Raw genomic sequence first — 11,695 nt, 5'->3', positions numbered from 1 at the left:
ACTCTTTTGTTATTAAAGGTAAAGGGACCCCTGACCGTTAAGTCTAGTCGCGGACGACTCTGGGGCTGCGGTGCTCATCTCGCTTTATTGGCCGAGGGAGCCGGCATACAGCTTCCGGGTCATGTGGCCAGTATGACTAAGCCGCTTCTGGCGAACCAGAGCAGCTCACGGAAACACTGTTTACCTTCCCGCCAGAGTGGTACCTATTTATCTGCTTGCACTTTGATGTGCTTTTGAACTGCTAGGTTGGCAGGAGCAGGGACCGAGCAACAGGAGCTCACTCCTTCATGGGGATTCGAACTGCCGACCAAGCCTTAGGCTCTGTGGTTTAACCCACAGCGACACCAGCATCCCCTTTTGTCATTGTAACTACTTAATTCCTGAATCGAAGTCACAGGCTCACACCCTGTTCATATCTTGAATGTGCCCTTAAGACAGGATTTGTGAGGAAAGAGACAATGGGGAGGTTTCCCACTTTGACCTTAAAATTCTTATACACATGTCCAAATCTTCCTGATGTAGCTGTTTCATGGCTCTTTTTCAATCCTCTTCTCATCCCTCTGTTCTTTTTAAGCTATTTGCATAGCTATCCGCTCTTATAACTTGTTTCTAAAATAATGAATTCCCCCCTCTTTTCAACTTCCTTACTACTAGTTGGTAGCTAGTACTGTTCCTGCTTAGGGGGTGGAGTTTTTTACCTGGGCATTTCCCCCCCTTAAAAATAAAGTGGTACAGAAATATAATAAAACTAAATACACTGCCTACGATCGCAGCCACTTTTTAAAAGAGGGCGGAGCAGGGCTGTCACATGAGCTGACCCTACCCGGAAGAGCGTGTTTGGGAGCCACGTGGTGGGCGTCCCCTTGCGCACGTGTGTTTGGCGCGTCGGAGTCGCCATGCCAGCCGGCTGGGGAGCTGCCTTCGCCGCCGGGGCTGGTCTGTTGGGGGCGCTGGCCGCCTGCTCCGCGAAGCTGGCCCTGGGGGCGGATTACCTCCGGGGAGCCTGCGCCGCGGTCGTCGGAGGCGAGGAGGCGGCCTCTGGTGCCTGCTCCTGGGTAAGACGCGGCCTCTGCTCCCTCCCGAGGGCAGGATCGGGCGCAGCAGCGCTACGTTTGGGCAGCTGGGGAGGGATTTGTGGCCCGTTTGTCCCGGAAGAGACGAAAAGAAATTAATGGATGGATGTAGCGACGCGCGCAAAAGCAGCTGGGAAGCCTCTCCAAGCGACCCTCCGAAAGCGCATCAGTTTTCACCCGTGCGTCTCATCCTACGCTGTGCTTTTAGTGTCTCTGGGCTTGATCCGTATCCTGGATCAAGGAGATATATACACACACTCGCGCCCACGCACACACACGGTTTTACATAGGGGAAAGCAGAGATTTAAAAGAAACACGGCACGCGCCCCGATGGTCCCTGTTTGTGCAAAGTTTTGGAGACGTCTTTATAAACACGTTGCTTTGCGCGCGCCAGAATTGCCAGTCTTGTCTGGGGTTTGGGGTGTCTTAGGAATTAAATTTCCGACCGGGAGGCAAATTTCTAAGGCAGAGGGGAGTCATGGCTTTTCAGTGAAACAAAAGCATCACATTGCAGCTTCAGAGGCCGAGCTGTGCGTTGGGAAATCTCATGTGCGAATCTCACTTTTGCCATGAGGTGGCTCTCGAGTTCTCGCTCTCCAACTGCAATATGGTGAAGAATCGTAATACTGAGGTTCTTGTAGGATTGCAATTTGATCAGAGATGGGGAACCCTGCTGTAAAGTCAGCCCCGAATTTAGGGAGGTGTGGGTGGTTCCCCCGCATAGGGCACCTTTCTGACAGGGCGCAGAATAATAATAATAATAATAACAACAACAACAACAACAACAACAACAACAACAACAACAACAACAACAACATCGAGAAGTTCCATTAAAAAAGGAACTGTTACCAAAAGGAACTATTGTGAAAATAAGAAATATCTAGGGGGAGTGGCAAAGGTCCTTGCTCAGGGCACCATTTTACCAAAGTCTGCCACTGGTCAAGTCAACTCCAGCTTTCAGAAATAAGAACCGTAGTGTCTTCTGCTTTGTTGTTGTTTAGTCGTGTCCGACTCCTCGTGACCCCATGGACCAGAGCACGCCAGGCACTCCTGTCTTCCACTGCCTCCCGCAGTTTGGTCAAACTCATGCTGGTAGCTTCGAGAACACTGTCCAACCACCTCGTCCTCTGTCATCCCCTTCTTCTTGTGCTCTCCATCTTTCCCAACATCAGGATCTTTTCCAGGGAGTCTTCTCTTCTCATGAGGTGGCCAAAGTATTGGAGCCTCAGCTTCAGGATCTGTCCTTCCAGTGAGCCCTCAGGGCTGATTTCCTTCAGAATGGAGAGGTTTGATCTTCTTGCACTCCATGGGACTCTCAAGTCTCCTCCAGCACCATAATTCAAAAGCATCAATTCTTTGGCTATCAGCCTTCTTTATGGTCCAACTCTCACTTCCATACATCACTACTGGGAAAACCATAGCTTTAACTATACGGACCTTCTGCTGAGTCGTCTGCTAAGGGTGTCCAAACACAGAGTGCACAAGTGCTGCAGCTTATGGGAAATAGTATCCCTTTTTTTCAGATGTCATAAGAAACCTGAGCATTGTGAGGCCCCCATTCTGTGGCTTCTCCCCAGCCAGCCAGCCAGCTTCCTGATGGTTGTGGTGCTGGAGGAGTTACAGTTTGGGCTGCATTGCCCTGAGCTTTTCACGGGACTCCAGCTCCCACAGTGCAGCTTACCTGCAAAGGTAAATTTCAGGATCAAAGTAAAGTTGGGTGGATCTCCTGATCTTTTCTTTAAAAAATAAATACAGTGGTACCTCTGGTTAAGAACTTAATTTGTTCTGGAGGTCCGTTCTTAACCTGAAACTGTCCTTAACCTGAAGCACCACTTTAACTAATGGGGCCTCCTGCTGCCGCCGCGCCGCCAGAGCATGATTTCTGTTCTCATCCTGAAGCAAAATTCTTAACCCGAGGTAATATTTCTGGGTTACCGGAGTCTGTAACCTGAAGCGTATGTAACCCAAGGTACCACTGTAGATGAAATGCAGCCACCATGGGCCACCAGCTTCTTCATTCTTTCCTTCCGGCACAGAATTGCCCTCCTCTTCAGTATGTTTGCCCTGTAGTTGGAGGAGAAGGAAGCAACAGTCTCGTGTCTTCAGCTTCTCACAGGGTATAAATCCTGTTCTTAAAAAAATCATAACTAAGTCTGGAGGAGGGCAAATCAGAAAATCAATACGTGGGAGAGGGTGAAATACCCCAGGACTATTTTGTAGCCTTCATTTCCTTAGAAATGCGCCCATTAGGAGACCCAATCACAGATCTCCTGTGTAACGTAGTTTGTCCTTAGATCCTCCTGGAAGATGCTTTTTTCCTCCTCTCTTGGCACACAGTGGGAAATGGATTGCTTCCCCATTCATCTTTAAGGTGCAACACAAAAGCCTGCCTGGGTGGCCACCAGGTAACTGAAGGCACCCAAAGGTGTGGCAGAGGCCAGTTAATCCCCACGGTGAAGCAACGCCTTTCTCTTCTCTGTTTATTCAAAGGACCATTTATTTGTGCCCATTCTGTGCTTGATTCTCCCACCCGCACCCATTCTGGTATTCTGTCAGGTCCACCTTATGTAAGCTGCCTGCTGTGTAGGGCAGACCCACAAAGACAGGATTTGCATTAACAACAGAAACCACATGTCCCCGTACATATTCACGGGGATTTTCAGGGTCATTTGCCCGTGGAGTTTCATCCTTGACAGACGCACTTGGGACCCAAAGATGCAGTGGGAAATGCATGAAGCAGGGCTTGGGTCACACTGCAAGTCCATAATAATCATAAATCATCATAATAATTTATTGACTTTTAGAAGACATCTGAAGGCAGCCCTGTTTAGGGAAGTTTTTAATGTTTGAAGTTTTATTCTGTTTTGTTGGGAGCCACCCAGAGTGGCTGGGGAAACTATAAATTAAACTATAAATTTATAAACTATAAATTATTATTGTTATTATTGTTGTTGTTGTTGTTGTTGTTGTTGTTATATCCCAGCCATCTGACTGGGTTTTCCCAGCCACTCTGGGTGGCTCGCAACAGAATAATAATAATAATAATAATAAAGCGATAAAGCATCCAACATTAAAAACTTCCCTAAACAGGGCTGCCTTCACATTACCATTCAAGAAGGGGAAATGAGGCTGTCTTTTAGACCATCCATGAAGGTGGATATACAATCGTATTCCACTGTGTGTTTGCATTTATATTATGGCGGCCAGAGTAGGGATCCTGCACCTTAAAATAGCGGTGTGGAAGAGGGAATTGCATGACAAGCTACCACTCTTCCTCACACCCATTAAAGGTCCTCCTTTGCCTCGGGCCAGCCTAAGATGCTGTGTAGTCATGAAATGGCAGGATGCTGATAGTGAGCACACCTGTGAGAGGGGAACTGTACTGTGGGGAACTGTACCGGCCGGGAGACAAGAGTCAGAGGCAGGAGAAGCTTCAAAGCTGGAGGGAAAGGCAGGCCAGACAAACGGAAGTGTTTCCCCACCCTCTCCTGCACCGCTGTTTCCTAGAACCAGAAGGGGGCTGAAAAGGGATGAGCAGAGGACGTTGCCACACAGGCACAGTTTCTGGCTGCATGCATGGAGCCCATCAGGGGAAGGTACATAAACTGGTGGAGGGAGAGTGGTCCCCTGTTGCTGCAGCTGGTCCATAGAGTGCAGATCTGGGAACAGCTGCCTAGTCGCTAGATTGGTGTGTGTAGGAATCCAGAGCTGTAGAAGCGACTGTGTTATCTTTGTCAATAGAGAGTTGACAAAGAGTTGGATTGCCTGGAAAGTGCTCTTGACATGTGTCTAGTGCTTCCTCGGGCCTGCATGAGGGTGTAAGCTGCTTTGCCTCTACGTGTGTGGTTCTGTTTAAATCAATTTGCTCTGTGTGCGTACGGCATGCGTATGGATATCTCTGTCCCCCGCAACAGGGCAATAAGCATGCAAATCTCACCTGAAGTTGCAAAAGCTATTTGCTAATAGGAAAGATTATTTGCCAAGCGCAATCGGAGTTCGCTCAGAGTAAATACTTCAGAACTTGCCAATCAGAGTTTGTTTGAAGAAGGGTTCCTTGGAATGCTAAATTTAGTTGAGAAATGCTTAGTCAGTTTTTTCTCATTTGCCTAAGCTGTTTCCTGAACACTGGAAGAAAGATCCTGCTCAAGAATGCTTGAATTAGGTGATGTCTTCTCACATTTAAAACTCTTGACAGGCTCATCCATAATCTTTTAGTATTCCGCTCTGAGTTGTTTATATCAGCGGCTTCTGAACCAGAGTGAATCTAGATCAGAACTTGGCTTTAGCTCACTAAATATGGGGCACATAGGTAATTATATATAATACACCAACAAAGATCTAAACTGGGACCAGAGTGGTCTTGTTTCTACTGACCCATTTTGCTTTCTTTACACTTATGCGTAAAAAGCAGCTGATTCTCCCCCCTGCCCGAGCAAGCCTGTTTCCGTAGCTGTTGCAGAAGAAGTGAAGCCATTTCCTCCACAGGACAGAAGCCGATGGAGCTAGCAAGGCAGAGCACTTTGTCCCTGCTCGGCCAGCTCAGTCACTTATCTGGAGGGAATTCCTGGTCGCCAGTGGTGACCAAATGAGCGGTTAAAAACAAGGCTCCATCAGATGCATCATAACCATCTGAATAAAGTTGACCAGTGTCTGTACCTTCTGAAATTTATGCCATCACGCACAGCTATGAGTTTGTTCTTCCAGAAGGATAGACTATAGAAGTTGACTGTAGCTCTGGCTCCTAGAGACCATAAGGATATGCCTTCTTTTCCTTCAAACTCCAGCCATTGCATCTGTGATCCTAAATTGTATGGAGGAAGACATGTTGTTGTTGTTGTTTAGTCATTTAGTCATGTCCAACTCTTTGTGACTCCATGGACCAGAGCACGCCAGGCACTTCTGTCTTCCACTGCCTCCCGCAGTTTGGTCAAACTCATGCTGGTAGCTTCGAGAACACTGTCCAACCATCTTGTCCTCCGTCGTCCCCTTCTCCTTGTGCCCTCCATCTTTCCCAACATCAGGGTCTTTTCCAGGGAGTCTTCTCTTCTCATGAGGTGTCCAAAGTATTGGAGCCTCCGCTTCAGGATCTGTCCTTCTAGTGAGCACTCAGGGCTGATTTCCTTCAGAATAGATAGTAGTATGAAGAATGGAGTAGTATGAAGACATACTACTACTATTTTCTTGGCCTCTTCTGCAGTTCTCCATTCATTCATTCATTCATTTCTCTCGTTCTCTGTATAAAGACTTGAGAGATGAGATTAGCACCCCTCTTTTATTGTCCATTCCGGGTCGCCCAACCACCGCCACAGTGTCCTTTCTCTTGGCAGATCAAGAGGAGCAGGTGACAGCAAAGTTTGCAAGGTTTTTAGCTGGGGCAATCAGAATAAGGTCCACTATTTGCCTAGTGATTCAAAACCCTAAAATGTATTTTATATAATTGACTTTTTATTTCTATTCTTTGTATATCGTATTGTTGTTTTATTGCTATAGCTGATGGCTGATGCAAATAAAGATTCATTCATTCATTCATTCATTCCTCCCCTGAAGAACTTCATACAAACCGAATAATTGACCTGTGCCACAAACTAGATTTAATGCATACTCATATCAGATTGCGCTGTAAAGTGATACCTATAGTCTTTTATATACTAAACTTTTATGCTCTTCCACATCTGTTTAATGCTCCTAAACCTTCTTTTAGATTCTTTTAGTGTTTTTTATATACCTTCTGTTTTAATACTTTTTAGCTTTCCAAAATGACTGTACCCCACCCTACTCAGGCTGGTCTATGACCGTAATAAAGGTTTGATTGATTGAAAACGAAGAATGGAAATTGCTCTGTCGCCATTGGCACAGCAGATCCAGAACATGTTTTCTGCCTCCGCAGAGCTCCCTGTTTTAACAATGCAATTCCCTCAGATCTTGCATCTCATGAAATGGGTGGGAAATGCAATGCGGTTAAAATGTCCCTCCCCAATTGTTCCACAGTTGCCCATGATGCTTCGCATTGGATGCGGTGGCCTTGTGCTTGCATGCAACGCAATCATGTGGACTTTCTTTGCCAAAGCCTTAAGGTACTCCTCCTCCTCGGCTACAGCAACTTTGACCTCAACAGCGTCTAACTTCATCTCTTCCGTAAGTACAAGTGACGCCTTAGGGGCAGCCAGCATGATCGGTCAAATCATGTCCTGTGAAATAAAAAATTTAAGGTTATATATGGGACGCTGTGGGTTAAACCACAGAGCCTAGGACTTGCCGATCAGAAGGTCGGCGGTTCGAATCCCCGCGATGGGGTGAGCTCCCGTTCCTTGGTCCCTGCTCCTGCCAACCTAGCAGTTCGAAAGCACGTCAAGTGCAAGTAGATAAATAGGTACCACTCCGGCGGGAAGGTAAAAGGTGTTTCCGTGCGCAGCTCTGGTTCGACAGAAGCGGCTTAGTCATGCTGGCCTCATGACCTGGAAGCTGTTTGCAGACAAACGCCGGCTCCCTCAGCCTATGGAGTGAGATGAGCGCCGCAACCCCAGAGTTGTCCACAACTAGACCTAATGGTCAGGGGTCCCTTTACCTTTTTATATATATATGTTCATAAATGTGCCAGCCAGGGACGTACATGGATATTTGGACCACATATCTGGTGCAGAACAGGAAGACTGCCCTGAAACCATTTTGACTCCCAAACTGACCAAATGTTTTCTCTGCAAGGAGGGAGAGGGTGAGAGAACCTTCCATTGTCTCAGGAATTGGGTAATCGCCATCTCAAGAATGGCCAGACTACCAGGAAAGGCAGTCAGATAAGGAATTATCAGATAACCTGACAGACAGGGAAAAGCAACAACATTCAAATTTCTGTTGTAGACCACCTTTTCTGTGATGTAGGTATGATGTTTGTGGGGGGTAGTCTTGAGCTCCAGGGAAGGCAATTTAAAATGTCTATATAAGGGCGGACACACCCTTGTTCTGCGTCCTCCTCCTCTCCTGCATGTGAGGGGAGCACCCAGTTCAATAAAGATCAGGCTTACGAGCTGCTTTCCTTCTCAATATTCTCTGGTTGGCCTCTGTTAGTTTCTCCAACCAATGGAGAACCTACAAAGGACTATAAGGGCTCTTTTGTCCCTCATAAGGGAATAAGGGCTTTTGTTTATTACACCTGACTGCAATAATAATAATAATTATTGGTTTTTATTAAAGATTTTCTTGAATTATAAAAGTACATTTGCATGATACTTTTGGAAGACCAATTTTTCAGTTGAGAAATTGGCAGGAAATTCCTATACACCTTTTCTGTTCTTGGGTACTGTACTCCCTTCTCTACTTTTGTAACATAAATCAGGCTAGAAGAAAGAGCCACGCAAAGAAATTTAGGAATTGAACCCCAATGCTGCTAATAATATAATACGTTAAACCAGCACAATATAGTGAAGCGTTGCTGCTGGAGGAGGAAATGTTATTTTTAGTGGTGTTCCTTACTTTTAAAAAATGCCTCTGAGCACTTACATGAATCCAGGTTGGCAACTTCGCTCAGTGCCACCTTTCAGAGTTGCTTTTAACCGAACCTCTGATAATTCAGTCCTAATTTAATAGTGTCTTCTTGTAAAGTCCTTGGTTCAAGAACTCGCTTAGTGAAACCCCTTTAATAGGTGCTTGTGAGGTGTGTGAGATGAGCAAGGCACTCTAGCAGAGGGATTCTTTAAGAAGAAGCTATTTGTTCCTAAGAAGGAAAACGAAATGTCCAAATGTAAATGCAACGTAAAAATTTGGGATTAAAGCGCCTATTTTTCTCCGATTTCAACGTACAGTGATACCTTGGTTCTCAAACACCTTGCTTCCAAACAACTTGGAACACAGACACTGCAAACCTGAAGTAAGTTTGCAAACATTTTTCAGAAGCCAAACGTGTTACGCTTCCAATTTGAGTGCCACGCTTCCGTTATGAGTGTACCGCTGAGGTCTGTCTGTTTTTGGCATTTATTTTGCTTTTTTCTGGTTCTTTTTGTGGCTGTGTGGAACACAGTTCAGCTACTGATTGATTGATTGATTGTGTGACCTGCAGTACATTGTTTATTGCTTTTGTTTTATGGATCAATGGTCTCGTAGTAAAATTCATGTTAAATTGCTGTTTTAAGGGTTATTTTTAAAAGTCTGGAACGGATTGATCCATTTTGCATTACTTTCTACGGGAAAGCGCACCTTGGTTTTGGAACAGACTTCCGGAACGGATTAAGTTTGAGAACCAAGGTACCACTGTATTCAGCTGCCCAGACCCCAGGGATGGGGAACATCCAGCCAATGGGCGAAGTGTGTTATTATTACTACTATGTCTATCTGCTGCTCTTCCTTCCGAAGGAGTCCAGGGCGGCAGTTGCTTGAGCAGAAGCCTCCTTCTTCTCTTTTCTTTTCAGGCTTTCCTTGGCAAGTTGCTCTTTGGGGAGACTCATGCCCTGTTGTGGTGGATAGGAATATCCTTAACCCTTCTTGGGCTTTTGCTGCTCCACACGACACCACCCTTAGCAGAAGAAAAGAAGGAAAAGAAGAGATGAAAACTCACCTGTGAGTTAAAACAACAACCACCTGGGCCTCCCGGCTTGCTTTACCTAGCTTTACCTCTCACTTTTCTTCATTGGGATGGATTTTGAGCCGGCATGGGTAGGCAACCTTCTAAATCCGGCCCTCGGACGGTCCAGGAATCAGCATGTTTTTACATGAGTAGAATGTGCCCTTTAATTTAAAATGCATCTCTGGGTTATTTGTGGGGCGTAGGAATTCGTTCATATTTTCCCCAAAAAATATAGTCCGGCCCCCCACAAGGTCTGAGGGAGAGTGGACCGGCGCCCTGCTGAAAAAGTTTGCTGATCCCTGGACTACGGTGACAAGGTGACAGTGCAACGTAGCATGAAGGAGGAGGGCCTTTGAGGAGAGACATGGCGTCTCCCTGGCCTCTGAGGTAACACTTCAGGTTATTCAGTAAATGACAGTTAACCACCGAGCTAGACGTCAAATGAGGCCCAGAGCTACCAGGACTTCTTGAAGCAAATGTTCTTTCACAGTTTCTAAAGGTGATGCCATTGGTCCCTTTGGCTAGGCTGACAAGTCAATGCATGTGTCTAGACCAACATGCGTGTTGAGCACTGACATGTATTCATACATGCACTACCCACAGGCTTAGACTCTTCGGCTAGCAGTGCCATTTTTCTAGAAAAAGAGGTGCCGGAGCTCACCATGAACACCTCCTTTGTTCTCTTAGAATGGCAATGGCGCCCACCTGAGAGGTGCCAGAACTGAGTTCCAGCTGAAGAAAAGCCCTGACTGCTAGCATTATAATATGTGTTTGTTACAAATGTGTGTTTACTTGTAATCTTATGCCCACAAGAGGTTCTCACACAGAAGAAATAAAGCAGGCATGTCTAAAGTCCGTTTTAGGGGCCTAATCCGACCCGCCGTTCAGTTCAATCCGGCCCCTGTGGCAGTTTTTTTCCTGGGGTAAACTCTAAAAAAAGCTGAATAACTTCAATCCAAAAAAGAGGTCAACAATTCTGGTCAGCCCTCACACATGTTCACTTCATCAAATCTGGCCCTCTTTGAAAAAAGTTTTTGCTGCTTCAGACAGCAAAATTACAATTTAAGCAAACAGCATATCCTGTACACCTTGATCTAAAGAGCGAGGGGATCCCTCACTATTCCCAGAAGCCGACAGAAAGTGAGGGCACGATTTTGCCACAGAAGCCGCACTAGCGGGAAGGGAAGGGCTTTTTTCAGCCAGAACTTGTCAGAACTCAATTCTGGCCCAAGAGAACAAGGGAGGTGTTCGTGGTCAGTTCCAGCACCTCTTTTTCTAGAAAAATAGCACTGAAGAAGGGTATATGTGATCTGTAGTGAAGCACACAATCTGGCTGGTCCTTGTGAAAAATGGTCAGTGTTGGAGCTTTGAGAGCTAACCAGCCATTGAAAATCCAGGGTTGAAATACTGTTCTGAACCAGTGCATTCTAATGGCGAAGGAAGTGGGGCTTTTAGATGAGCAATTCTTATAATTTCAATATTTCTATCGTTCTGTTGTCTCCTCCTAGAGTGTCCTGCCTGTTTCCCATTTTGTTTATTCTGCTTAATTAAAAGTTGAAAGAATATAATCCTAGTGAGCAAAATGACTAAACTGGTTATCCTTCTTTGTTTACTGTCTTAAACTTATCTTGCTATTTATCTAGGTGGGAACCATTCTTTTACAGGAGGTGTTGATTAAATTTGGCTGGTAACTAGATTGCATGTGCTGATCTTGACACAAAGGTGTTAGGAGCTCAAAATGTCTCCTTGATGCCTTCCAGGACAGGTTTGAGATAAGACTGGCACCAGGTTCAAGAAAAGTTCATAAAGGGGATCTTAACTCATATTAAGTTATGACAACCTTTACTCATGTCATGATCTACAGTAATAAACAACAGAAAAAGTTCAGATGGACACACACCTATTCACACTAATTCTACATTTGCTTGCCTCTCCCACTTGACAGTGTGTGTATTTTATACCTAGTCTTTCTTTTATCTGTTCCAGTTTAACTGTACGTAATAGACTTTAAATGACAGAGCCAAACTTGAAAATACAGGGATTGATGCTTCTGGGAACATAGCTTGGT

At 45.5% G+C, this 11,695-nt stretch overlaps 1 protein-coding gene across 1 annotated transcript; it reads left to right on the top strand.

Annotated features, from left to right (window-relative positions):
* Window positions 1-844: 844 nt before the first annotated feature.
* TMEM42 (transmembrane protein 42) lies at window positions 845-9,703 on the top strand. The gene is made up of 3 exons (XM_053410191.1): window positions 845-1,055; window positions 7,062-7,208; window positions 9,473-9,703. Exons 1-3 carry the CDS (start codon window positions 897-899, stop codon window positions 9,608-9,610), a joined length of 444 nt encoding a protein of 147 aa, XP_053266166.1. The 5' UTR covers window positions 845-896; the 3' UTR covers window positions 9,611-9,703.
* Window positions 9,704-11,695: the final 1,992 nt, after the last annotated feature.

The sequence above is a fragment of the Podarcis raffonei genome, chromosome 12, assembly GCF_027172205.1.
Source record: "Podarcis raffonei isolate rPodRaf1 chromosome 12, rPodRaf1.pri, whole genome shotgun sequence".
Taxonomy (NCBI): Eukaryota; Metazoa; Chordata; class Lepidosauria; order Squamata; family Lacertidae; genus Podarcis; species Podarcis raffonei.
Note: the sequence above shows the minus strand (reverse complement) of the source record. Positions and strands in the feature narration are given on the sequence as shown.

What these genes read in the sequence shown, in the direction of transcription:
- TMEM42 (XM_053410191.1), top strand. Translation starts at nt 897, where the DNA reads ATGCCAGCCGGCTGGGGAGCTGCCTTCGCCGCCGGGGCTGGTCTGTTG. An exon ending in CCTCTGGTGCCTGCTCCTGG is followed by an intron (nt 1,056 to 7,061) that starts GTAAGACGCGGC and finishes ATTGTTCCACAG; the next exon opens with TTGCCCATGATGCTTCGCAT. An exon ending in CGTCTAACTTCATCTCTTCC is followed by an intron (nt 7,209 to 9,472) that starts GTAAGTACAAGT and finishes TTTTCTTTTCAG; the next exon opens with GCTTTCCTTGGCAAGTTGCT.